The 23,634-nt window shown below is 36.3% G+C and overlaps 12 protein-coding genes and 2 non-coding genes across 14 annotated transcripts; 6 read left to right on the plus strand and 8 right to left on the minus strand.

Annotated features, from left to right (window-relative positions):
- Nucleotides 1–62: 62 nt before the first annotated feature.
- On the minus strand, nt 63–866 carry TPHA0B01080 (uncharacterized protein; the record flags this gene model as incomplete). Its single annotated transcript, XM_003684166.1, has 1 exon — nt 63–866. The coding sequence occupies one exon, from the start codon at nt 864–866 to the stop codon at nt 63–65; it is 804 nt and encodes a 267-aa protein (XP_003684214.1).
- A 133-nt stretch (nt 867–999) lies between these two features.
- TPHA0Btrna11A lies at nt 1,000–1,072 on the minus strand. The gene has a single exon. It is a non-coding gene; the product is annotated as a tRNA-Ala (tRNA).
- Nucleotides 1,073–1,930: 858 nt separating this feature from the next.
- Nucleotides 1,931–3,751, minus strand: GAP1 (amino acid permease GAP1; the record flags this gene model as incomplete). The annotated part of the gene is made up of 1 exon (XM_003684167.1): nt 1,931–3,751. One exon carries the CDS (start codon nt 3,749–3,751, stop codon nt 1,931–1,933), a length of 1,821 nt encoding a protein of 606 aa, XP_003684215.1.
- A 1,761-nt stretch (nt 3,752–5,512) lies between these two features.
- Nucleotides 5,513–5,584, plus strand: TPHA0Btrna10D. The gene has a single exon. It is a non-coding gene; the product is annotated as a tRNA-Asp (tRNA).
- A 407-nt stretch (nt 5,585–5,991) lies between these two features.
- KAE1 (tRNA N6-adenosine threonylcarbamoyltransferase) lies at nt 5,992–7,152 on the plus strand (the record flags this gene model as incomplete). Its single annotated transcript, XM_003684168.1, has 1 exon — nt 5,992–7,152. One exon carries the CDS (start codon nt 5,992–5,994, stop codon nt 7,150–7,152), a length of 1,161 nt encoding a protein of 386 aa, XP_003684216.1.
- A 570-nt stretch (nt 7,153–7,722) lies between these two features.
- SPC34 (Spc34p) lies at nt 7,723–8,583 on the plus strand (the record flags this gene model as incomplete). The annotated part of the gene is made up of 1 exon (XM_003684169.1): nt 7,723–8,583. One exon carries the CDS (start codon nt 7,723–7,725, stop codon nt 8,581–8,583), a length of 861 nt encoding a protein of 286 aa, XP_003684217.1.
- Nucleotides 8,584–9,239: 656 nt separating this feature from the next.
- On the plus strand, nt 9,240–11,399 carry CAF4 (Caf4p; the record flags this gene model as incomplete). The annotated part of the gene is made up of 1 exon (XM_003684170.1): nt 9,240–11,399. One exon carries the CDS (start codon nt 9,240–9,242, stop codon nt 11,397–11,399), a length of 2,160 nt encoding a protein of 719 aa, XP_003684218.1.
- Nucleotides 11,400–12,173: 774 nt separating this feature from the next.
- CCT7 (chaperonin-containing T-complex subunit CCT7) lies at nt 12,174–13,829 on the plus strand (the record flags this gene model as incomplete). Its single annotated transcript, XM_003684171.1, has 1 exon — nt 12,174–13,829. The coding sequence occupies one exon, from the start codon at nt 12,174–12,176 to the stop codon at nt 13,827–13,829; it is 1,656 nt and encodes a 551-aa protein (XP_003684219.1).
- A 265-nt stretch (nt 13,830–14,094) lies between these two features.
- DID2 (Did2p) lies at nt 14,095–14,709 on the minus strand (the record flags this gene model as incomplete). Its single annotated transcript, XM_003684172.1, has 1 exon — nt 14,095–14,709. One exon carries the CDS (start codon nt 14,707–14,709, stop codon nt 14,095–14,097), a length of 615 nt encoding a protein of 204 aa, XP_003684220.1.
- Nucleotides 14,710–15,220: 511 nt separating this feature from the next.
- Nucleotides 15,221–17,293, minus strand: TPHA0B01150 (uncharacterized protein; the record flags this gene model as incomplete). The annotated part of the gene is made up of 1 exon (XM_003684173.1): nt 15,221–17,293. The coding sequence occupies one exon, from the start codon at nt 17,291–17,293 to the stop codon at nt 15,221–15,223; it is 2,073 nt and encodes a 690-aa protein (XP_003684221.1).
- A 945-nt stretch (nt 17,294–18,238) lies between these two features.
- GCD14 (tRNA 1-methyladenosine methyltransferase subunit GCD14) lies at nt 18,239–19,417 on the minus strand (the record flags this gene model as incomplete). Its single annotated transcript, XM_003684174.1, has 1 exon — nt 18,239–19,417. The coding sequence occupies one exon, from the start codon at nt 19,415–19,417 to the stop codon at nt 18,239–18,241; it is 1,179 nt and encodes a 392-aa protein (XP_003684222.1).
- Nucleotides 19,418–20,057: 640 nt separating this feature from the next.
- Nucleotides 20,058–20,531, minus strand: LSM1 (Lsm1p; the record flags this gene model as incomplete). Its single annotated transcript, XM_003684175.1, has 1 exon — nt 20,058–20,531. One exon carries the CDS (start codon nt 20,529–20,531, stop codon nt 20,058–20,060), a length of 474 nt encoding a protein of 157 aa, XP_003684223.1.
- Nucleotides 20,532–21,016: 485 nt separating this feature from the next.
- Nucleotides 21,017–22,345, minus strand: MTC1 (DUF5427 domain-containing protein MTC1; the record flags this gene model as incomplete). Its single annotated transcript, XM_003684176.1, has 1 exon — nt 21,017–22,345. The coding sequence occupies one exon, from the start codon at nt 22,343–22,345 to the stop codon at nt 21,017–21,019; it is 1,329 nt and encodes a 442-aa protein (XP_003684224.1).
- Nucleotides 22,346–22,929: 584 nt separating this feature from the next.
- Nucleotides 22,930–23,445, plus strand: ALB1 (Alb1p; the record flags this gene model as incomplete). The annotated part of the gene is made up of 1 exon (XM_003684177.1): nt 22,930–23,445. One exon carries the CDS (start codon nt 22,930–22,932, stop codon nt 23,443–23,445), a length of 516 nt encoding a protein of 171 aa, XP_003684225.1.
- Between the last annotated feature and the right edge of the window lie 189 nt (nt 23,446–23,634).

Here is a 23,634-nt window from a genome sequence, read left to right on the forward strand (position 1 = left end):
GATAATATTGCTATATAATGCAATTATTTATGTAATGTAATAAGTAATAAAAAGAAGTTACGTTAACGTTCGTTACCCCAAAGCTCGTTGATAATTTGAAATATTTTATTGATCTTTCGATATACATCAATACTCACAGCCAATTGAGATCTAATCAATGCATTGCAAACTCGATCTGGGTGCCATCTAACGCGCTCTGCTTTCAAAACACTTCTCAGATCCCTTGAGAAATGGTGACAGCTTTTCTCATAGAACTCCGAGATCGATTCACTATTAATATCATCTGCCTCAATATCTAACAATGAACCTTTGCCAAATACAGGCACAATCGTCAAAGTGTTATCTTCGGCATCCCAATATTTTTCAAGAAGATCAATGGGGAATTGCATTTCTATATTATCTATATTCCTAGCGGGTGCATTCATTAACAATTCATTAATTGTTCTCTGCTCTTTCTCAAGCTTAGCAAACCCTTCAGAAGATTTTTTATTGAGATTTGACTTGTTTTTCATTTCTAACTTCTCAAATTCTTGACCAGTTACAAGAAATTTGTACCCTGCTATATCTTCCCCATATTCTTTAACGGTTTCATTAAAGTGTTGCTGAGTTCTGAAAGAGTTGATTTTAGCTGGAGACTTGATGTCCCGTTCAAAACGCTTGAACTTGATAAATTTTAATTTGGGTTCTTCCTCTAAATTTAAATTAGAATAAACTTTATTAAGTAAGCTTTTATTAGGTCGCTTAGTACTTTTTTTCTTTTTAATACTATTATCTGGACTTTGATAAACAGGTCTCACGTAGTTTATGTCATCCGAATCGCTGTATTCATTAGAGCTTGAATCATCAGTACCTGATCCCTCATTCATGCCATATTGATTTTTTCCACAACGGTGAGCACACTCTAATTAGAAAGCACACTTATATGAATTGAATTATTTATTTGATTGAAACTTTTGTATTAAAGGAATTTAACGAATATCAAAATTTGAAAAAATAAAATGGACAAGTCCGGAGTCGAACCGAAGACCTCTCCCATGCTAAGGGAGCGCGCTACCAACTACGCCACATGCCCAGTCTTTTTACCGTCACTTCGATAATATGAAGTTCTAAGAGCTCGAGTTACTAACCATGATTATAAATTGTTATCACGAATACTTTTGTTGGTGTTGGAAATGTAACTGGTCGTGTTGGAAATGAGACTGGTCGTATAAGTGACTATACGATACCAGATATTACCTCTTTAGGAGATTATTGTTGCCAACCTGAAACAATAGTGCCTGCAAGAATGTAATAGCAGAATTCCTAATGCATAAATAGTACTGTAGAACCATCAGCCTGCCGTACGTGTTCAACTCGATGACGTCGTCGAGTTGGACAGAACGGTAGACTGAAATATGATGTATATATAAACCCCGGTAACCAATAGTAAATAATTCATTGATCCAGGTCCAAGAGACCAGAGAGATTAATCGGAATATATAGTATTTATCTAATAAATTTTGATATATTATAGCTATGGAAACAACTGTCGGGCAACTTTACATAACAAATAGTAACAGAACTAAAAGTATAAATAGACGATCTATTTATACATCTAGGCTTTATAATAGAACTTAAAATATGTATGATCCACTAATCGTAAAGACAAATTGCAAGCAGTGTGATTAAACAAAATTCAGGACTAATAAAAGAGTGATTAATTAACTTCGATCTTCCAATCCTTATGTGACCTCCTCAAAATAATGCAAAATGGGCAATGCAAAATTCGTAATATTTTATGTTTTGTCTTGTTTGGTGTCTTTTAAACATCTTTTCATTTATGAAAATGGAGCAGTGATATCAAAACATTATTTAATTTAATATTATATTTTTAATTCTATTTATACATTATATCGAAAGCATTACGCTATTTGAAAAATATTTACATCTTTTATGCACACCAGAAAGTATAAATCCTAAACCACCGTGGTCTTGCTGCCAAGGTGGCACGTTCTTCAGCTACTTCTTGTCTCAACAAATCTAGATCAAGTTGTTTTCTTCCTGTGTCCAAATCCAATTGCCCCAGAGGAATAAATATTTTCCAATTTTTCGTCCATAGCTTATGTGCAATGTACATTACTAGGACTACTGGAAGTGATAAATAAGCTGAGAAGAAATTAGTGGCCGATGGAGTATCTCCTACAGGGAAAATGGCAACATAAAATTGTGCTGCTAACATAAGAACAATCAAAAAGAGACCCCAATAAGAACCAAAGACACCCAATGGAGACACAAAGGGTAATTCGTCAGTGCTTCTATTCTGTGCCTTTAATGCAGCCCTGAATCTGATATGACATAAACAAATAGCACCCCATGTGAAGAATGATGACAAACCAGAGATAGCCAGTAACCAATTAAAAACATCACCTTCTTTGTCTGACTGAGCTACAAATGCAACTAACCCAAAGAAAGAACTAATAGCAATACCAACCAATGGTCTACCACTACGGTCGATGTAACTAACGACCTTCGGCAAGAACCCTTGTTCAGCCAAGGCAACTAAGGTTCTAGAGCAGGTATAAATAGCTGAATTACCGACTGATAGAACTGCAATTAAAATAACCACATTAATAACTGATGGCAAACCTCTGATACCATGTACTGTGATTGCAATAACAAATGGAGAAGCTGCAGCATCAACGTTTGACGAACCAATTAAACGTGAATCATTTGATGGCACTAAGAGACCTATGAATAACAAACTTAAGATATAAAATAATAAAATTCTCCAAAACACCTGCTTAGCTGCTGGCGGAACAGCTTTTCGTGGATTTTCAGCTTCAGAACCTGCAATACCAATTAATTCGCTGCCAGAAAAAGAGAAGGCAGCTGTGACGAAAACCGAACAGAAGCCTTGGAATTGTGCACCAGCAGTAGCTCCAACAAAGGCACCAGGATCATGCCAATATTTAGCTCCGACGTAACCACCTGTTGGTCCACCACCGCAAACTAAAACCAACCCTAGGATAATGAAACCCACAACTGTAATCACTTTAATTGTAGAGAAGATAAATTCCGCCTCACCGTAGCCTTTAACGCCGAACAAGTTTATAATAACAATTACAAGCCAGAAGAGGGCAACAAAACCATCCCTATACTTTGTTGGAGTTCCCCAATAATTTACAGTAATTGATGCAGAAACGATTTCTAAAGGCAAAACCACTAACCATTGTAGCATATAATTGAAATTATTAGCAAAACCAAACGATTCATCAATAAACCTAGTTGCATATGTGGTGAACCCACCCGAAATAGGATACAATACGGCCATTTCGGCAACTGCCATGACCATTGAATAAATCATTGAACCTGTAATTGACCAACCGATAATTAGTGACGCCGGACCTGCTGTTCTTAAAGCGGTACCGCTACCAACAAACAAACCGGTACCAATTGCACCACCAATTGCAATCATTTGTAAATGCCTACTTTTTAAATGATGTTTCAATGGTGTGTGTGCTGTGATAATCGCAATTCTTTCTTGTTCCGTTAAATTTGGATCCAGTTCTGGAACCTCCACTCTTTTGAATGAATCAATAAACTGTCTCCATTTTGAACCTTTTTCTTCTCCAGTTTGGTTATAATTGAAGGTCTCTTTTTTTATATCGATAGACTCAGACTCCAGATCTGGGTCAATGAACTCTGTATTAATATTAGTCTTTGCATCTTTATAATCTTGGTTACTCATCTGGAAACCTTCAGAAGAAGACATTTTTCACCGTATTTACTTGAGTATTTGCTGAACTATAGTGTAGGATATGTAACCAACGGAGGATTGTATGAAATGTATACCTGACAAGATACCGTTATATATATATGTTCAATCCTAATCTTGACCCAATTATCTATACCATTTTTTGTTTTACATTCTACCAATATACAAGAGATAATTTGCTCAGCTATATCACCATTAAGTGATAAAAACATCACCACGAGGTTGGTAGTTACAAGCCTAGCATCAGAGAGGCTTATCAGAAGATGGGTATCGTTACAATTAGTGTCTTTTGATAAGACAACAATCCTGTTGAAAAGAAATGCCAATAATATTTCCCCTTCAAGTGAAATATTAATAATGTGAAAGCAATCGAAGGCACAATACTTTAAGATAGACAATCAAAGTTTCATAACATCTGATTCGGTCCATACCAGTTGCTTTACATCCTAGCCTTCAAAGTGACAGGTTATCAATGGATTAGACATTGTTTTTCATCTCAATTCATTACTTGAATCTTCCTTGTAATCATATACCCCGTATTGCATGTTTACTAAACTAGACTTAATTGAATCAGATTAAGGTTACTATCAACTGTCAAAGAGAAACAACTATCAGACAGAAAAGGACAACTACAGGAATAAGAACAGAGTAAAACGAATTATATCAACAAAGCGACAACCACAAATCGTTTAGTTATCTTGAAATTTCACGTTTTAAAGCTTAGACTGATAAGAAATGCAACGGAATTATATGATTGATAAGAAGAGAAATTAATTTTTTTGTTGATAAGCAACTTTTTTTAGTAAAAGAGATGATACAATTACAGAGGGTAGTTTCTTATTTGCAGCTCCGATTGACAACATCTCTGCGTATGGGCCAATTGACAGTTGGTATCATGGAGACATTATTAATTGATTGGATAACTTGTAGAACAGCGTCTACGATTGTATCTATTTGGCTTCTTTAAGGAGACATGTTCGTATGCCTGTGACATGTGAAGTCTAATGTATATGCATGTTATTTTATGGTTTTTGAGATGGTATCCAATATCCTAGGTTTGGTAATATGGCTTCTCTGTCTCCTGAAGAGCCCTCCCAGTGGTTTGCTTCATTTCGTGAAGTAGGAATGTTCTGAATGTAAAATTCCTCAATATGCTATACTTGACTTTTGCGTGATGAAGACGATTACATTGTATTTCTCAAGTCCATTTGACTGGCGTGGTTAGAGCAATATGACTAGTAATCGTGATCAACGGAATAGTCAGAGGGTCTTCTACGGTGTACACAAACATATCTAATTGAGGGTGTTTTTGGTACAGATTGCGATTCGAAATAGAGAATATTACTGTCTTGTTATGTTGCAGGATTCTTATCTTGAAATCCGATATACGTACTGGATTGAATGGTAGTCACGCAAGGCCAGTTCCAGGATCGATGACAATTGCATGTTCCAATCGTGTATATTTTCATCAGATCCTGCGTTATCGATAAGATATTCAGCACAGTGAACGAATTAGAATTGAATATTACGCGTATGTCTTCCATAAAATGCCATGTTGCGTTTTTATGATCCAGACGCTAGGCTACAATTAAGTACAATGTTTCATTTGAAACTATTAAATATTGAAAATGCCATATAAGTTACAGTGTGCATTCAACGTAACTGTTGATATAGTTATATATGAAAGTTTAACTATTGTAGTAGCTAATGTCAGCAGCTTCGATATTACTCAAAAAGTTAGGAAATCGTAGAAATACATCCGGGATAGTTTAATGGTTAGAATCCGCGCTTGTCGCGTGCGGGATCGGGGTTCAATTCCCCGTTCCGGAGATTTTTTTCCAATTGTCTTCTCCATATTAAATGGTATGTCCATCGATACCCAAGATCCCATGCTCAAAAACACATGCATACAACCCTCTTTACCATCAACAAAAGTGAACCAGGCATTAAAGTCACACACCTCACAATGCCAACATCTTGTTGAAATGTATCATTTCTTACTGCTTTCTCATCATTTTTCAATGTCCAGTTCTCCTGCTCATCGGAATTATAACATTTGAAAAATTATTTAAAAGAGGAAGAAAGTATAAGTGATCAATGAGATCGAAAAAGCTAAAAGTAAAGAGTATATAATATCAACAAGTGGTATCCGTCTCCTTTGAACGTACTATACCATCTAGCATTACTCAATTAAAAAAAACAATAAACACGCCTGTTATTACTATCGAATTGGAAGCATGGTAAACTTAAATAAAATTCCACCAAAAAATGGACGCAAGTATTATGTTGCATTAGGTTTGGAAGGTTCTGCAAATAAATTAGGTGTTGGTGTAATAAAACATCCTTTCTTGGAGAATCATGAGTCTGGGGATCTGTCACATGATTGTGGGGTTGAAATTTTGTCAAACATAAGAGATACATACATCACTCCCCCAGGTGAAGGTTTCTTACCAAGAGATACAGCAAGACATCATAGAAACTGGTGTGTCAGGATAATTAAAAAAGCATTAATAGAGGCTCAAATTAAAGATCCAGGTCTGGATATTGATGTTATTTGTTTCACAAAAGGTCCAGGGATGGGTGCCCCTTTGCACTCTGTGGTGATCGCAGCAAGAACATGTTCATTATTATGGGAGGTCCCTTTGGTCGGTGTTAATCATTGCGTAGGTCATATTGAAATGGGAAGAGAAATCACAAAGGCAGAAAATCCGGTTGTGTTGTACGTTAGTGGAGGAAATACCCAAGTAATTGCATATTCAGAAAATAGGTATAGGATTTTTGGAGAAACTTTAGATATAGCTATAGGTAACTGTCTTGATAGGTTTGCCAGAACTTTAAGGATCCCAAATAATCCATCTCCTGGTTATAACATTGAACAACTAGCGAAGAAGTCTACACATAAGGATAGCTTGGTCTTGCTACCATATACTGTCAAAGGCATGGATCTATCGATGAGTGGTATTCTTGCCTATGTTGATATACTAGCCAAAGATTTATTCAGAGGAAATAAGAAGAATAAAGTTTTGTTTGATCAAAAGACAGGAGAACAGAAAGTCACTGTTGAAGATTTATGTTATTCTTTACAGGAGAATTTATTTGCCATGCTAGTTGAAATCACTGAGAGAGCCATGGCTCATGTCAATTCAAACGTCGTTTTAATAGTGGGTGGTGTAGGTTGTAATGTTAGACTACAAGAAATGATGGGAACCATGTGTAGAGACAGAGCTGATGGTAAAGTTCATGCAACAGACGACCGATTCTGTATAGACAACGGTGTAATGATTGCACAAGCTGGGTTGTTACAATATAGAATGGGTGACATCGTTACCGATTTAAATGAAACTGTAGTTCAACAAAAATTTAGAACAGATGAAGTATATGTTTCGTGGAGAGAATAAACCTCAACAATCAATTACTTTGCCAATAATCAGATTCACAATTTAAGCAGACACTTGTGCATACAAGATGAGCATGCATCCCTTCTTCAATACAAGCTCGTTATGACGATCTCCCAAGTATGGGTCTGATAAATAAATATATGAAAACATAATTAGTATAAGCAATATTTAGCAATTTAAATAAGAACAAGTCGTCTTCATTAATTTATTCTGAGCTCTTTCGTATTGATCTTGATTGTGTCTTTTTCTATCATCCATCGATCCCAACCAAACTTTTCAGTTTTGTTACCGTTAAGCTTTATAGATCACGAAAAATAAACAAAGCATTTGAACCTAAATGAATTGAACAAATAAAAGGAAAATGTCATTTGTCTGTAGAACAAGGTAAAAATGAGCAAGCAGTTAATGAGTAAAGATTGTTAAGATATAAGCAGCAAGTTTCATTAAAGTTTAGGTTTTTAGACGGCAGTATAGACATACCTATTCATTGATAGCGGCGTGAATTATATTGAAAGGTGTATTACGATCGATTGAAGAAAACACAATACAATTGGCTGAAAAACTTGTATTATGGTTGATTATTTGGATGAATTGGTTGCTGAGATCAATCATTCGGTGACTTCGATTTCAACTTTGGATTTTAAAGCTCCAGGAATTTTCCAGAATGCAATTAAACGTAGTAATTATGATGTCAATGATCTACTAGAAAGATTAGTTAAGGATGTTGACGACGAGAGACAGGCACCATTATTTACAATCGATAAAGTCCATAAAATACCCACGAGAAAAGATGGTAAGAAAGGTATCTTGGACTATTTAACTGAGAGGGATGATAATTTGAAGAGAAACAGACACATCGGATTGCCAGAACAACTTCCCGTGATTCATATACCAAACGATTATTATGAGAAGTTAGAAAATGAAAGAAACACCAAAAACCGTCGTTTGACAAGGAATGATATTTTATTAGACGTCGACGCTGTCACTTCATCTATGAGTACGGCAAGTCCAACAGCAATCAATATACTGAATAAAAAGTTCAAGAACAACAGAATAGTAACGCAATTATTATCTGCTTTGAAGAATGGTACTGTTATTTCTGATATAGGCAATGGTAACAGAAGGAAGACTATGTTTGTTGATGATTTCCCAACAGAAGCTATATTCGAAGTTTTGCAAGAAATCTTAACCATTTGGCCATCAGATGCCTATGAACAAGACTACATGAACCTATTTAGTAAATACAAAGACTTAATCGGTGAAATAGAAACATTACAGGATGAGATTAGGGTCCAAGATGGACAACTCACTGCACAAAGAAGAAGTGAAACTGAAGTTAGTTCAGGTCTATCTAACGTAGCCCAACGATTGATTGCAAAAGAAAAAAGAGATATAGCGAAACTAGAAAGTCAAATAAATGATCTCACTTAAAGAAACAAGCCAATCGAAAACAACAACACCATGAATCTTATGTTGATGACATTATTACTTAAGATCAGTATGGTTATTCAGTATATCCTTAACTCCATTTCCCTTCAAAAAAGAAAGAGGATTTATGTGTAAAATCCCTTCAATTTATTTATATCTAGATATATAATGTATGTATTATTAATAAAATCCCATCCACTACTTAGATGAACAACAATTAATATCACACATTCTCACCATGTGCAATCAAACCATTCCAATCATTTGGTTGTTTAACCACTTCAATATACTATCTCTTCTTTCTTAAAGCACATCCACTTTTCTAAGCTCTTCTTTATAGGACACATTAAAGATTTTATCTCACAATAATGAAAAGATAAAAAGAATAATTATAAAAGTGATCTGAAACTGACTACAATTGAAAAGGTAGAGACGAGATGGTTGATTCATTCAGTCATAACTACAATATCGATTAGAATATAGGTAAATAATTGTTATTTGAGATTTGTTGACAATAATTTTCAATCCTTTTATTGGAATTATCTATAAATAAAAGAGGTTATAATTTTTATTGTTGTCCATTGTAAATAGTTAGTGATATTATTACAGGGGAAGTTGAGGAATAGGAATAGAGAGAGATAATTATACTCTATTGAATAATGTCAGGTAGTGATCATTTTGCGCAAGTGAAAGAGGCAATCTCTGCCACTACATCTATTCTGTTCAGTAATGAAGCAGTGGAAAATACTATATTATCATCACAAAGTCCCTATAAGAAATTGCTGCAAAAGGCAATAACAAACATGGACGGTGATTCCACAAATGCTATAAGTAACTTACAATCATTTCAAGAAGAGTTGGATCAAGACTTCTCTCATCTCGAAGGGAAGGAAGCCTACTTAAGAAAGAGTGGTGATGATTATTTCACTAACTCATTCGTTGACTCCAAGACTGGATTCAAAGTGATGACTTACTTAGATGATGAAATACTAAACGAGAATGTATCGAATGGTAAAACTAAATTACTACTCGATGGAACTCGGGAGAAAGAGAGTGATACCACGGATTCTCGCAACGAAGAACAACTTGAAGGTGGAAAAAAATCATCATTATTTCAAGGTTTTGAAGCATCGTTACCAGTTGTTGATAAAGTTATTGAAAAGAAGAAGGCTACACATGGATTGATTACTGAGGATAAAGATAAGGAAAATACCGGTGATTTTCTGTCACTTTTGGTAAGTGACTTGCCTGATTTTGAAAATGAGAAACAATTTGATACAGATAGGATATCCAGATCATACTCATTGAAATATCTTAAAGGTTTATCTGAAAATATAATTAGAACCATCAATTTGTTGTTGATTAAAAAAGACATGATAGATGACGAGGTGGAAGCTGCAGATAAGAAATTACAAGAGGCACTGAAGAAAAGTGAGAAAGCTAAGAAAAAGTTAAAAACAGCTGAAACAAATGAATTGCAACTAGATAATATTTTATCACTAGTGAAAGAGAGAATAAGTTTTATTGAAGAATACGATTTAGAAGTTGAAACATCTTGTAGTAAGGATTCTGAAAATGTCGAAGGAAAAACTGATGAAAAGACACCCGATAATACAGAAGTTCATACTAATACTAATCTGAATACAAGAGAGGATAACAGAGATGATGTTACTAGAAAGGAGGAAATCAAAAGTTCTAGAATCTCACATTCACTAAATGAAAAAATAAGTAGTAAACGTAAGAGTAAACAGAATAAACTACAATTATTCTTTGATGAAGAGTTGGGAAAGTCTAAAAAAGGGCGTACTACTCTTCAACATCACTACGACTCAGGAGATAATATTCTAACTTTTAAAGGTGCTCATGCCAATGGGGTTTCTTGTTTAGATTTCGATGTACCATTTGGTACATTGAGCACTGCAGGTTACCTTGATCCTATTGTTAAAGTATGGGATCTGACTAGAAAAGTTCAGATGGCTACGTTGAATGGTCACATGGCTACTATCACTTGCATGCAATCAAGCCCTCATTATTCCATGTTAATTACAGGCTCTAAAGATGCTACAATTAAACTGTGGAACCTTAAATTAGCATCCCAATTATACCTAGAAGAGAATGCAGATATTGGAAACAGCAACCAATCATGTATCCACACATTCAGCAGTCATCTGGATGAATTAACAGCTATATCCTACGATACCATAAATTTGGTCAGTGGCTCTCAAGATAAGACCATAAGACAGTGGGATCTTTTGAGTGGCAAATGTGTTCAAACCATCGACTTGAGCTTTATCAAAAGCAGAAATAATGATTTCTATTCTAACCAACTGCTTGGAGAGAAGCCCCTAGTTGGAGCCATTCAGTGTTTTGATGCCGCATTGGCCACCGGCACCAAAGACGGTATTGTGCGTCTATGGGATCTTAGATCAGGAGTTCCAGTGAGAACATTGGAAGGACACACTGATGCCGTAACAGCGTTGAAATTTGATTCATCTAGCATCGTGACTGCCTCAAGTGACAAACAAGTTAGAATATGGGACCTGCGCACAGGTACTTTATCGAATGCATTTGCATTGGAGAAGCCTATAACGTCCTTAGATTTTGATTCAACGAGCATAATCTGTTCAACTAAAACGTCCAATTTCCAAGTGTTCAATAAGATTGAAAACAGACATTGGAATTGCGGCCCTACACACGACTCAGAACAATCCGGAACCTCCAATGAGCCATCAGAGTCGAATATAATCACAATCAGAGTGAAAGACAATTATACTGTAGCAGGAAGTGATGACGGTACAATTAGTGCCTGGAGAGTCTAAGGTGAGACTAATCCCTCCAGTAAACCAGCATTTTATTTTTAAAAAAGAAAATGCGTTGCATATAATCATTGATTATAAAAAAATATTCATATTCTACCCATGTTAATAAAACTTCAAAAGATACAAACACATCACACAAGCACAAACATTGATATAGTTCATATACAATCATATATATATAACGTAATAGCAAAAACGATTAGAAGAGCATATCAAACCATCCAACACAGTTGAAGGCTTTTCAAGTGGAACCCAGACCATGGGCAAGCGGCACCAACAGACTCCAACTGGGTGGAACATGTAGTAATCACGCCCTGCCTCATCCGCAGCATCAGAGGCAGTTTACTTCTTCTTAAGACCTTTTATCTCTAGATGTTGTGTCACATCTCATTGCTCTCTCTCTCATTTATATGAGACCCATGGAACAGCGGTCGGTAACCCGGCACACGCTGTCAAAGTGAGAAAGTGGCGATTTGATTTCAAATTTGAAAAAAAAGTTTTGAAACTCGGAAACATTAGTGATGGGTCTCTCATCTATGCTAACTAAATTGATTTTATGTAATGAATAAAAGTATACTTATGTTTAGATTTTGGGAACCAGCAGTATGCAATCGTGAACTTGCTGTCAATTGTTTGAAAAGAAACTATTTGTTCATTAAGACTGAGTTTGTTGTACATTTTGGGTTGTTATCGTTGCTGTGTCGAGAGAGAACTAGATCCATAACTAGTGTAACACCATATTGTGATTTTACTTTTGAAAATAATTTTTTCACTATGAATTTTGGAAATCGTACACCAACCATTGTTGTTTTAAAAGAAGGCACTGATTCCTCTCAAGGCAGAGGTCAGATCATTTCTAATATCAATGCATGCATTGCTATTCAAGAAACTTTAAAGCCAACTCTAGGTCCATTAGGTTCTGATATTTTAATCGTCTCGTCTAATCAAAAAACTACTATTTCAAACGATGGTGCCACGATTTTGAAGCTATTGGATGTTGTCCATCCAGCTGCGAAGACTCTGGTGGATATTTCAAGAGCACAAGATGCTGAAGTCGGTGATGGTACAACAAGTGTGACCATCTTAGCAGGTGAATTGATGAAAGAAGCAAAGCCATTTTTAGAAGAAGGAATTTCTTCCCATATAATTATGAAAGGTTATAGAAAAGCTGTTCAGTTAGCTACTGCTAAGATAAACGAGTTAGCTGTTGATATCACTTCGAATAACACAGACAGCAGAGAATTATTGGAAAGATGTGCTAGAACTGCAATGACCTCCAAGTTAATTTATAGTAATGCTGATTTTTTTGTTAAAATGGTTGTCGACGCTGTTTTATCACTAAACAGAGATGAACTAGATGAAAAATTAATTGGTATTAAGAAAATCGCCGGTGGTGCTATGGAAGAATCCATGTTCATTGACGGTGTTGCATTCCAAAAGACTTTCTCATACGCTGGTTTTGAACAACAGCCAAAGAGATTCACCGATCCAAAAGTCGTTTGTTTAAATGTCGAATTAGAATTAAAAGCTGAAAAGGATAACGCTGAGGTACGTGTTGAACATGTGGAAGATTATCAATCTATAGTAGATGCCGAATGGCAAATTATCCTAGATAAATTAAAGCAAATTGAAGACACAGGTGCTAGTATTGTGTTATCTAAATTACCTATTGGCGATTTAGCCACTCAATATTTTGCTGATAGAAATATATTCTGTGCTGGTAGAGTTAGTACCGATGACATGATCCGTGTCATAAAGGCTGTGGGTGGTTCAATTCAATCTACTACTACTGAAATCCAACCAGAACATTTAGGTACATGTAAATTATTCGAAGAAATTCAAATTGGTTCAGAACGTTATAATTTATTTAAGGGTTGTCCAAAAGCCAAAACTTGTACACTACTACTAAGAGGTGGTGCTGAGCAAGTTATTGCTGAAGTTGAAAGATCCTTACATGATGCCATCATGATCGTCAAGAGAGCCTTACAAAACAAGTTCGTCGTCGCTGGTGGTGGTGCTATAGAAATGGAACTATCAAAACATTTAAGAGATTATTCAAAAACTATTGCTGGTAAGCAACAATTAATGATCAACGCATTTGCTAAAGCTTTAGAAGTTATTCCAAGACAATTATGTGAAAATGCTGGTTTTGATGCTATCGATATATTAAACCGTCTAAGAATGGCACACAGTAACGGAGAAAAATGGTGCGGTATAAATTTTGAAACAGAAGACATCGATGATAATTTTGCTAAGTTCGTATGGGAGCCTGCTTTAGTTAAAATCAATGCTTTAGGCAGTGCAACCGAAGCTACAAATTTAATCTTATCCATTGATGAAACAATTAAGAATCAAGAAAGTCAATCTGCTAATGCCGGTATGATGCCTCCTCAAGGCGCAGGTAGAGGTAGAGGTATGCCAATGCAATAAAAATAAATAACGATGATTATATGTACTATATACTACTCTCAATATAATTTATTAGGTGATCCAAAAAACTTATTGAATAATCAGAAATTAAACGTATGCTTCATAAAAATACATATACATATATATTCACGACATTATTATCCACCTGATTGTAACCTTTATGTCAAAATAATGCTATCTGAGATGCAATATTATATCACAAGTCTAGGATGCCTGACATGTCTATTAAAATTCTAAATATTATCACATAGTAAATATTATACAGTTAACCACGAAGGGCTTTTAATCTTTGTGCAAGCTTATCTTCTTTTTCCTCACTTGGAGTTTCTGTCTCTTCAATCTCTGGAAGATTATCAATCCTAGCACTTTGTCTTAGTTCTAAACCATTTTCATCAGCAACTTTATTCATCAACTCATCTACTCTGTCACCATCAACTATTACTGCATCGCTACTGACACCCATGTCTTCGTATACATTAACACTAGCGTCTAAATCTTCGAATTGTTGTTCAAATTTATCCATAACCATTGTAATCTGCTGTAAATTCATGCTTTGCAAGGCTCTGTCCATACCTTTACAGACCTGAGCCATAGAACTAGAGACTTTCCTCATAGTTACAGCAGTTTGAACTCTTGAGGCCACGGAATCAATTCTTGAGGCCAATTTCAACAACTGCAGTCTTTCATTCTTCTTGCGGATAGCATTTGATGCATATATTTTGGCAATTTCCTCACTCTCATTCAAGGCCTTCTTTAATTTATTCATTTCCTGTTTCTCATCTTTTGATGCCTTTTGAGCCTGTTTCTGTAGTTGTTTTGCAGTAAATTTTAATTGAAATAAAGTATTTTCCAACCCTGCAGATGGGTTACGAGACATCATATTTCCTGTAGGGATCGTAGATTTATTTATATAGTTTCACGCCTGGTGTGGTCGACTAAATGAACAATACAGATTAATAGAATATCCATATTATTAATAGATCAAACATAAAACTAAACATATTCTGAATCTTTAATTTATACATAACTTACTTTCCACTTTTCAATAGGAGAGAAATGGAAATCTTCAACTTAGAGGGTTTCCGAGTCCTTAAAAAAAGTGATGAGGTGAAGAGACAGGAAAGGTTACTAAAATAATGTTAATATAATTTTTATTCATTATAAGGATGGCCTCCTTATAGAGGCTAAGTGCTAAATATTTATGACATCGTATATGTAGTTGATTTAAAATATGATATATTTTCCCAATAGCAGCAGGCTTTGATCAGAGAGTTCAGTTGGCATCTCGATATATCTTCTATCTACTTTTGGTACCCATGGTTTCTTTCTGATTGCTAGTTTAGATATAATCTACATGGTCTAATATCTGCTTTTGATAGAAGGGTTTGTTTCTATAAACCTCCCATATGTAATGCTGGTTTTCTAACTTCGGTATCCACCAAAGTTTCTTTTCTCTTTTCCAATCTTTCGGTGATATATTCTTTCATGTTGACATCAACGTCTCTATATTTCAATAACCATGGGTGCATCAACAATTGAGTATATGTTGGCCTTCTATCTGGATTTTTCTGTAAACATAATGTGACAAACTCTTGAGCCTCCGGACTGAATCTTTCTGGAAGTTTTGGTGGAGGACCATCTACAATTGCACTTAATTGTGAGAAAATATTATCAAATGTTTCTGGTGGATATGGATAATCACCTAATGCTAATTCTAAAATACTTAAACCCAATGACCAAACGTCGGATTGTACCGAGTATGTGGATTTGTCTGGATTCAGAGATCTAATACGTTCTGGAGCCATATATGACTGACACCCGATATTAGTTTTGGCAAGAGACGCAACTAGATTACCGGAGACACCAAAATCACATAATTTGATCGTTCCTTGGGAAGCTGAACATAAAATATTAGTTGGTTTAACATCTCTATGAATGATGTTATGTACTTCTTTTAGCTCATGTAAACCTCTAATCACAGACTCTGTAATATAAGCTAATTGTGGTTCATCTATACCTTTTTCGTCTGACGAATAGTCATATATTTTATCCAAAGAGCCTCCATCCATATATTCAATGCACATATAAACGGCACCTTCGATAAAAAACGCGCCAAAAAAATCGACGATATATGGCGAATTACATTTATGTAAAACATCTAATTCCATCAATATATGTCTAAATTTTGTTTCGTCTAATTCTAATCTTACTTCTTTCATAGCCATGATCACGTTAGTAGGCTTATATAGAACCTTTGATACATTACCATAATTACCATGGCCTAATTCACCTAAATATTCCAGTTCATCTAATGTAATATTTGAACTTGATCCGTTATTAAAATTAATACCTTTAGATGTTAAAGATAGTTTGCCTGCAAAATTCAAAGAACCAGATTTGATATCAACATATTTTGAAAAGTTTGCAAACAGTCCACCAGAACCACTTGAACCTCCTGAATTACTTCCAGTGCTATTGATAGCTATATTTTTATTTACACTGTTCTCTAATTCCGGATTTGTTCCAGCTGTATCAGTTCTATCATCAGTACTTGAAGATGTTGACGTTCTTGGAACTGCATTTAACAAAGAACCAGGATTTGACCTCTGACCAGCCGTTTCACTTTTGGTTGATAGATGTTTATTAGAAGGAACAGGTTCAAATTCTTGATGTTTAGGATTTTCCGGAGGTGTTTTTGCCAATTGTTTTAATGACATTCCACCTCCTGGTAGTTGCAAGCCTCTTCTAGCCATTAAACTTGGCTTTCTATTAAAATTTGGAGTTATTGAAGGGGATGCCGTGGTTGGACTTCCAGGCACTGGCCTAATTATGGAGGGTGGTCTACGTGGTGCAGTTCTATTAGGATTCAAATCGCTACCCGTTGGTAGTTTTAATTTAGGTTTTTTACCGGAAGGAATATTCTTAGCGGTATTTTTTTCCATAGTTGCTAAATTATCACCCACTTGCTTACTGACATCAGAAGCTATCGATTTCTCTGGACTTGAAGGAGGATTCAATGGAGGCAATGGTGGTAGTGGTTTGTTTATTATCTGTTGAATATTCTGACTTTCAATGGTAGTAGTCTCAGTAGTAACATTAGTTACATTACTTCCACTCAGGACAGATGTACGATTCATGATCATTTCACTATTTCTCTTATCACTAGTTTTTCTTGAAAGACTTTCAGTTGGACTGCTCGAGCTTGAATTTTGAGTCTTGACGTGTTTTTCACTATTAGATCTCTTCAAAACCCTTTGTTCTTGAAATGCAATGACCCTAGCTTGCAGATTAGCATTGATATTACTATACTGAGAAGAAGAAGAAGCGTTGGCACCTGACGAACTGTACATTGGTTTTTTCAAGGAACCAGAAGAACCATTATTCTCAATAGCAGAAGCCACGGGGTTAGTACTTTCCGTTGCTGCTTCTGAATTCAACGATAGTTTCGAAAATTTTTCATTCATGTTTGATATATTCTCATAAATTAATGATACGCCAATATTAAGTGGCTACTTTTGCGCACTTATTGTCAGGAACACTGTCTGAAAAATAAAAATCACGATTAGTAAACTATTGATTTCTAAATACTCAACGAATATCTTGTATCTGCTTAGTTAACGTATTATCGAATATGGATGCTTTCGAGTAACCCACAATTAAAAAAAAATAGAACACACAAAGTTACTAATAAAGGATAGAAAACAAACAAATTTTCCAGAGTTAAGATTTCACTAAAATAAACGGTTTCAATAGGATAAACTTTAATTAAGATCGCTAAGCTCTTTAAACTTGATACACACTTTCAAATCTAATTGTAATATAAAGGCCACCATCACAACTATCTATTATTTAAACCTTATAATTATAATGTTAATTGTAAAACTTACAATATTTTTTTCTCAAATGCCACTTTCTCTATTTCGTCTTCGCTCAGATTTTTCAATTTTCGATATTTCATTTTGGAAATTGAAGAATGATACACTCAATATGGTAATGAAAGACAACCAAACATTGTTTTATTGTTCACAAATGGTTATAAGCCAAGCCTCTTGTTACCCAAATAGTCTATATATTAGATATGTGCTGTTAAGAATAGGATATAGAGTTGGTATATATGGCTCAATTGCTCTGAGTTTGGTGGTGTTGATTCCACTTTATTAGAAGACTATGGCTCCTATTCCGTTGTGAGACTTTTGCTGTCAACAGGTATGATATTTGTCGTAGTGGGAGGGCAGTAACTGGATGAATATGGGGACTATGCATTGAGGCCAGGAGATATATATGTATTATTGTAATGTTCCTGATATTTGACCAATTCACGAAGAGGTTTATTTTTTTTGTTATTTATAAATTTTGTTGGACTATATATATATTAGTATATGTATACATAAGGAATGGTATCAGTTGGCTTATCCAGAGTTCTCGATAAGCTTGGAGACTAATTCAACGTCCCTTTCCTTAGAAATAGTTTTATATGCAAATGTCAGGTATGAGGTGTGTGACTTGATTTCAGATTCGACTTTGGTTACTTGTAACCAAGAATAGTTCGAATCACCTTCTTTTATTCTCTGCCCTTTACCGAACGGATTGTATCTAGTCTTTGCAACACTTGGCCTTTTACTGTCTTTATCCTCCGTTTTTTCTTCGTGTGATATGTCGTTCATTGTTTCCTCGAGTAATCTCTTGCGTCTTTCTACGCCTTCTAACTTTCTAGATTTGATATCTTTCAATCTAATTAACGCATCGTCCAAAGTTCTTTCCATTTGTCTACGTGCTTCATATTGCTTTCCTTGGATTTCCACCATTTCAATCTCAGTCCAACCGTTGCCGATTAATGATTCAATCGTTTTGTCAACTTGTTCAATGCAGGGAGAAAAACAACATACACCAACTTTCTCATTCTTACTAATGACTTGATCTAAGTTTGGAATGGCATTCCATGGGGCAGGCAAATCTAAAAACACAACATTAGCATTGATTTTAACCTCATCTTCACCTTCTGCAAACTTGTATGACGTTTTATCAGTTTGTTTTATCGTGAAACCATTTTCACAAACATCTCTATGCGTTATCGTTACATTTTTAAAAGCTTCGTTCGATTTGGCATCGTCATTACCAATAAGACCATGGTCTTGAAACTCTTCTAAAGCTTGCTCATATCTAACTTCATGGAACTCAAAAGTGAATAAATGATTCGATGATCTAGCAAATGCATGAGAAAAAGACCCTGAACCAGTACCTGCTTCAATAACCCTTGTGTTTGGGCCACAGTTGAACCTCTGCATGATATAAGAAGAATCTGGAGTGTAAACAATCTGGGTTCTATGTGGCAATGATAGAGTCCATAATTCTGGAGTTGGTTGTAATATATGAATAAATGCAAATTTATTATTACCTTTGGTTCTAATTGCGATCTGCGAACCATAGGGCTTACCAATCATACCCGAATGTAGGAAAGAACCATAACGAGTATTGAACACACCATCTTTCTCAATCGTAATAGCTTTGATATTATTTCTAGAGATCCAAGCCAAGGCCAAATCACCTTCTTGTATAAAATCCTTGTATTCAGAAAAAACCGAATTCATGTGTACCTTGTTGTGCTGTAAATCTAACGCAAGTTTCTCCAATAATTAGGACCTCGCTGAAACTATGAACCTATGGATCTACAGAATCTCATTAATCGACAAGATAACCTTTTAAATCCAGACAAATTATGCATTTGAACTAAATCCAGATGAGATGAGATGAGATGAGATGAGATGAGATGAGTATGGACTCTTGGCTGAAATTTGTTTCAGAAGCTTCGTATATAATGATTAATAAATTTTCAAAGGTTATATAAACTGGTGTAAGGACCCATTACTTAATAGGGAATTCAATGATGTTGTATATCATCAACAATGGGGCAATATTCAATGGCAAGATAATAGGGTGAATGCACCTCCATACCCTACTCCAGGCCTTTTCTTTCTTATATAACATTTTACAATTACAATTGAGTTCCAAAAAAAAAACACATCAATACGACTTTATCCAGATTAGTATACGTTATTATTTATATGCACAGAAGTACAATGACTATTGTATTTAAACAAAAATGAAAGTGAGTTTCTAGAGTGAACACTCTCGTCCTCACTTGCTTTTCTATTCTGACCTTGTTATCTTCTCCTTAATTTAATTATTAATTTCTATTCATTCCTATTAATTATTTATTAAATCATAATATTAGTACATATCAGATTTGTGGAAATCATGAACCAAACCATACGCCGCCATGTCTTTACTCTTTTGAGTTTCCAGTTTACACTTTTGTTGATTCTGTTCCTTTTGAATTTTCAAAGCTTCTTTAAATGGGATTTTTTCCATCATTTCTAATGGTTTATCTTCCTTATCGATATCAACTTCCCCCAACATAACAACATTCTCACCACGTACCATGAACACACCTCTTAGTTCTTCTGCGTATTTATTCTCTTCAGTGAAATAGATCCTCTCCACGCAATACTGCAATATCAAATTAGCATATTGATCGAAAGTTCTCAACACACCAAATAGTATCCTACCGTCACGTAACAGGACAAACACTTTACGGTCAACCGAACCAACGATAGCAGCTGTTGTGGTGAAGTTATATTGGTCCAAATATAAATCAGCTTCACCTTCAGTAATCTTCTTGGAGTCTTTCTTTTGGCTCATCATGAAGTAATTATTTACACAATTCTAACTCAACGCAGTGGTTTTGCTTTAAATTCACCGTGCTTTTAGGCAATAAAAAGGGGAAAGAAGGTATAAACAATTATTAGATATATCGATCAACACAGTTCAAGGCTGTCCGTTTCATCCGACTCCTTATAACTTAAAATAACTGTTCATCTTGTTATATATGTATATTTCAATTGTTCAGTTATTCAATTCAGACCATTAAGCTGCCGGGGAACGGCCGAGACAAGAAAGGTTAAGCAAGACTAGGGGTTACCCGAATGTACATATAATGGTTACAAACAGACAGTGCCACGACAGCTGTGCATGTACTTTTGATGGCTCAATGATATCTTGTGGTATAGAGACCATGGTTCCCGAGCTGTTCGATTGCAATGTGCTAATATTATTATTATTAATTTAATTATAACATTATAGATGGCGTCTAGTAGGGGAAGGTAACTGGGGAGGATTCATGGAGGAGATTAGAAACCCATTCTTTCGATAATATAGTTTTGGGCAGCTGTGCCGAATGTCAAGCTCAAACCATCTTCCACCCATTCTTTGACCCATTCACTTTGGTCGACCTCTGTGTGTTCGGTTTCGGATGCAGTTTCGTTGGACTCGGAGGATTCTTTCTTTTCTTTAGCCTCAGAAATGGCTTCAGCAGCTGATTTTGTTTCGATGCTGCCTTCTAACCACTGGGCCCATTTATTTGGGAAACCTTGGGATCTGGTGATCGAGGTGATGTTGTTTGTTATGTCCTTCAAGACTACGGTGAAACTGAAATTACCTGGGGAGGAGCAGTCGGTGGTCTTGATAGTATCATTTTTGTTATCACCGGGTGGCGAGACGGCGACAATGGAGATAAAGATGTCAGTGATCAGGTCTTTTTCTTCCTTGGGGTCGGTGCTGTCATCGGCATCTTCCGTGGCAGATTGTTGTTGTTGTTTTGTGATTGCTTCACGAGACTTGTTGAATAATTTAATTGCATTGTCTAAGTTTGCGAATGCGAGTTTCTCACCATCGATGATCTTACCGTTAAAGATCGACAACTGTCTTTTCTTAGAGTCACTTTCAGATTCATCGGCAGGTTCTTTGCCTTCCTGAGGATTTGTCCATTCATCTACAAAAATCCTGATTCCACCTTGTACTTGAGAATTCAGGATTGAATGGAATTTTTCTTCAACATGGTACTGTAAGAGTGGATAGTTGACGAAATCATGAACTAAATGAATTCTTAGGACTTCTTCAGTTTCCCCAACCACGATTTCTTGCAATTTATTAGCCAAATCAGCAAACTTAGAAGCATCTAAGTTGTCAGTGAACTTCGAGATGTTGGAAGTGATGCCTTTCAATTGTGAAGCGGATAGTTGTATGTTCTGTTCGTCCAGTAGTTTTTTCTGTTCTTCTGCTAATTTCTTCTGCAAGTGCGATGCTTGTTCTGTTGTCCTGTTCCATAAGTTCGAGACAGTAGTCGATCCCGAAGAAGACCACCAGTTTGAGATAGAGGTGATTGGGTCATTGACCGGCGTGTCCTCCCTCGGTTCTTGTTCCTGTGCCTGTTCTTCCTCCTTTGCAGGCGTTTGCTCCTTCACAGGCTCCTGCTCGGCAATGGGTTCTTCCTTTGCAGGCTCCTTCTTTGCAGTTGCTTTATTTATATTGCTTTTTTCCAATTCGTCCAAGAAATCCAAGATATCATCATCTTTCTTGCCGGCATTTTTTGCTTCTGTGGTGGAAGCACCACCATCCTTCTTAGATGGCAAAGAATCCAAAAATTCAAACACTTCGTCGGCGTCGCTGGTCTTAGACATGGCGTGAAGTTTGCAGTACTCTTGTGCTGTCTTGTTTTGTGTGCCGATTCATCCAGAACGAACCTCCAACATAACTATTAAAAACGACTCTGCGCAAGATAAAATTGGACAAACGTCCCTTGTGCTGCCCTCCCCCCAATCCACAAACCATTGGCCCTAATCACTGATTAGCATCAATACCATTTGGTAACAACCTGTTCTCCAGTGTATGATTTCTTGTCATGTTTCGTTGTCCCTTCCGGCCTTCACGCTGCCAACCGTCACAGGAAAGGATGACAAGCGTTAGCGTCACGTGTGTGTCACATGACACACACGTGACACACACGTGACAGAAATCGACCAGGTCGTTTCGAAAAGAAAAGTTTTCACCGTCGGGTTGCATGGCGATGGTGCTCTGCAAGAGCACCATCGATGAGATGAGATGAGATGGGATCTGTGCGATTAGATGTATCGTTGCGCAGATATATATCCTTATATAAACGATTAGCACACGGTTTGGTATACAGTGGGCTGGTCCTTGTTTTGTACGTGGATGGTATTCAACCATCCGAGCAGAGACATCTATATCATCGCACGCATTCGCAATGGCTTCCAAGAATTCAGTCAACAAACCAAAACTAACGGTCAACGTAAGCAAGCGTAACCAGCACAAGGCCAACAAGAGGGCGCAGATGGAGAAGAACGGCGAGTTCCAGCCTTCCCGTTCGTCGGGCAACTTCGTCAGTAACCAAGTCAAGAGTATCCCGGTGCAATTGTACTTCAAGGACGAAAGTTCGTTGAACTCTTCCAACTCGAACCTGAGCAGCGCCACCACCACCAAGACCCTGTCGAAGAAGAGAGCCAAGAAGATTGCCAGAAACTTGAAATACGTCCAACAGAGAAAGCTGCTAGTTGACGTACAGGCCAAACACGAAAACGACATGGCCATTGACGCCGATTCCGTCGCCAAGGTAGAAAGACAGAAGGGTAACGGCAAAGAAAAAACCGTGCTGGCCAGAATGAAAGATGCGCTATGGAACGTGTTGGAAGATTCCTCTTCCCAACCATTAGTCCTAGCAACAGGCCAAGGCACCACCTTAGGTGGCCCATCCTTCCCGTAACTTCGCAGCGGAACACGAAAAAGACAACAACTGGAGGGACACACGACCCAGTAGCACACACCTTATATATCTACATACAGACAGACATGTAACATAGTTTAATCAAATAGCCACATGAGTATCAGTTGGCCATCGCAAACCCCAAACCCATTTACTGACACTCTCCTGGTGCAGACGTCAAATGGCAAA

Source organism: Tetrapisispora phaffii, chromosome 2 (assembly GCF_000236905.1).
Source record: "Tetrapisispora phaffii CBS 4417 chromosome 2, complete genome".
Classification (NCBI taxonomy): Eukaryota; Fungi; Ascomycota; class Saccharomycetes; order Saccharomycetales; family Saccharomycetaceae; genus Tetrapisispora; species Tetrapisispora phaffii.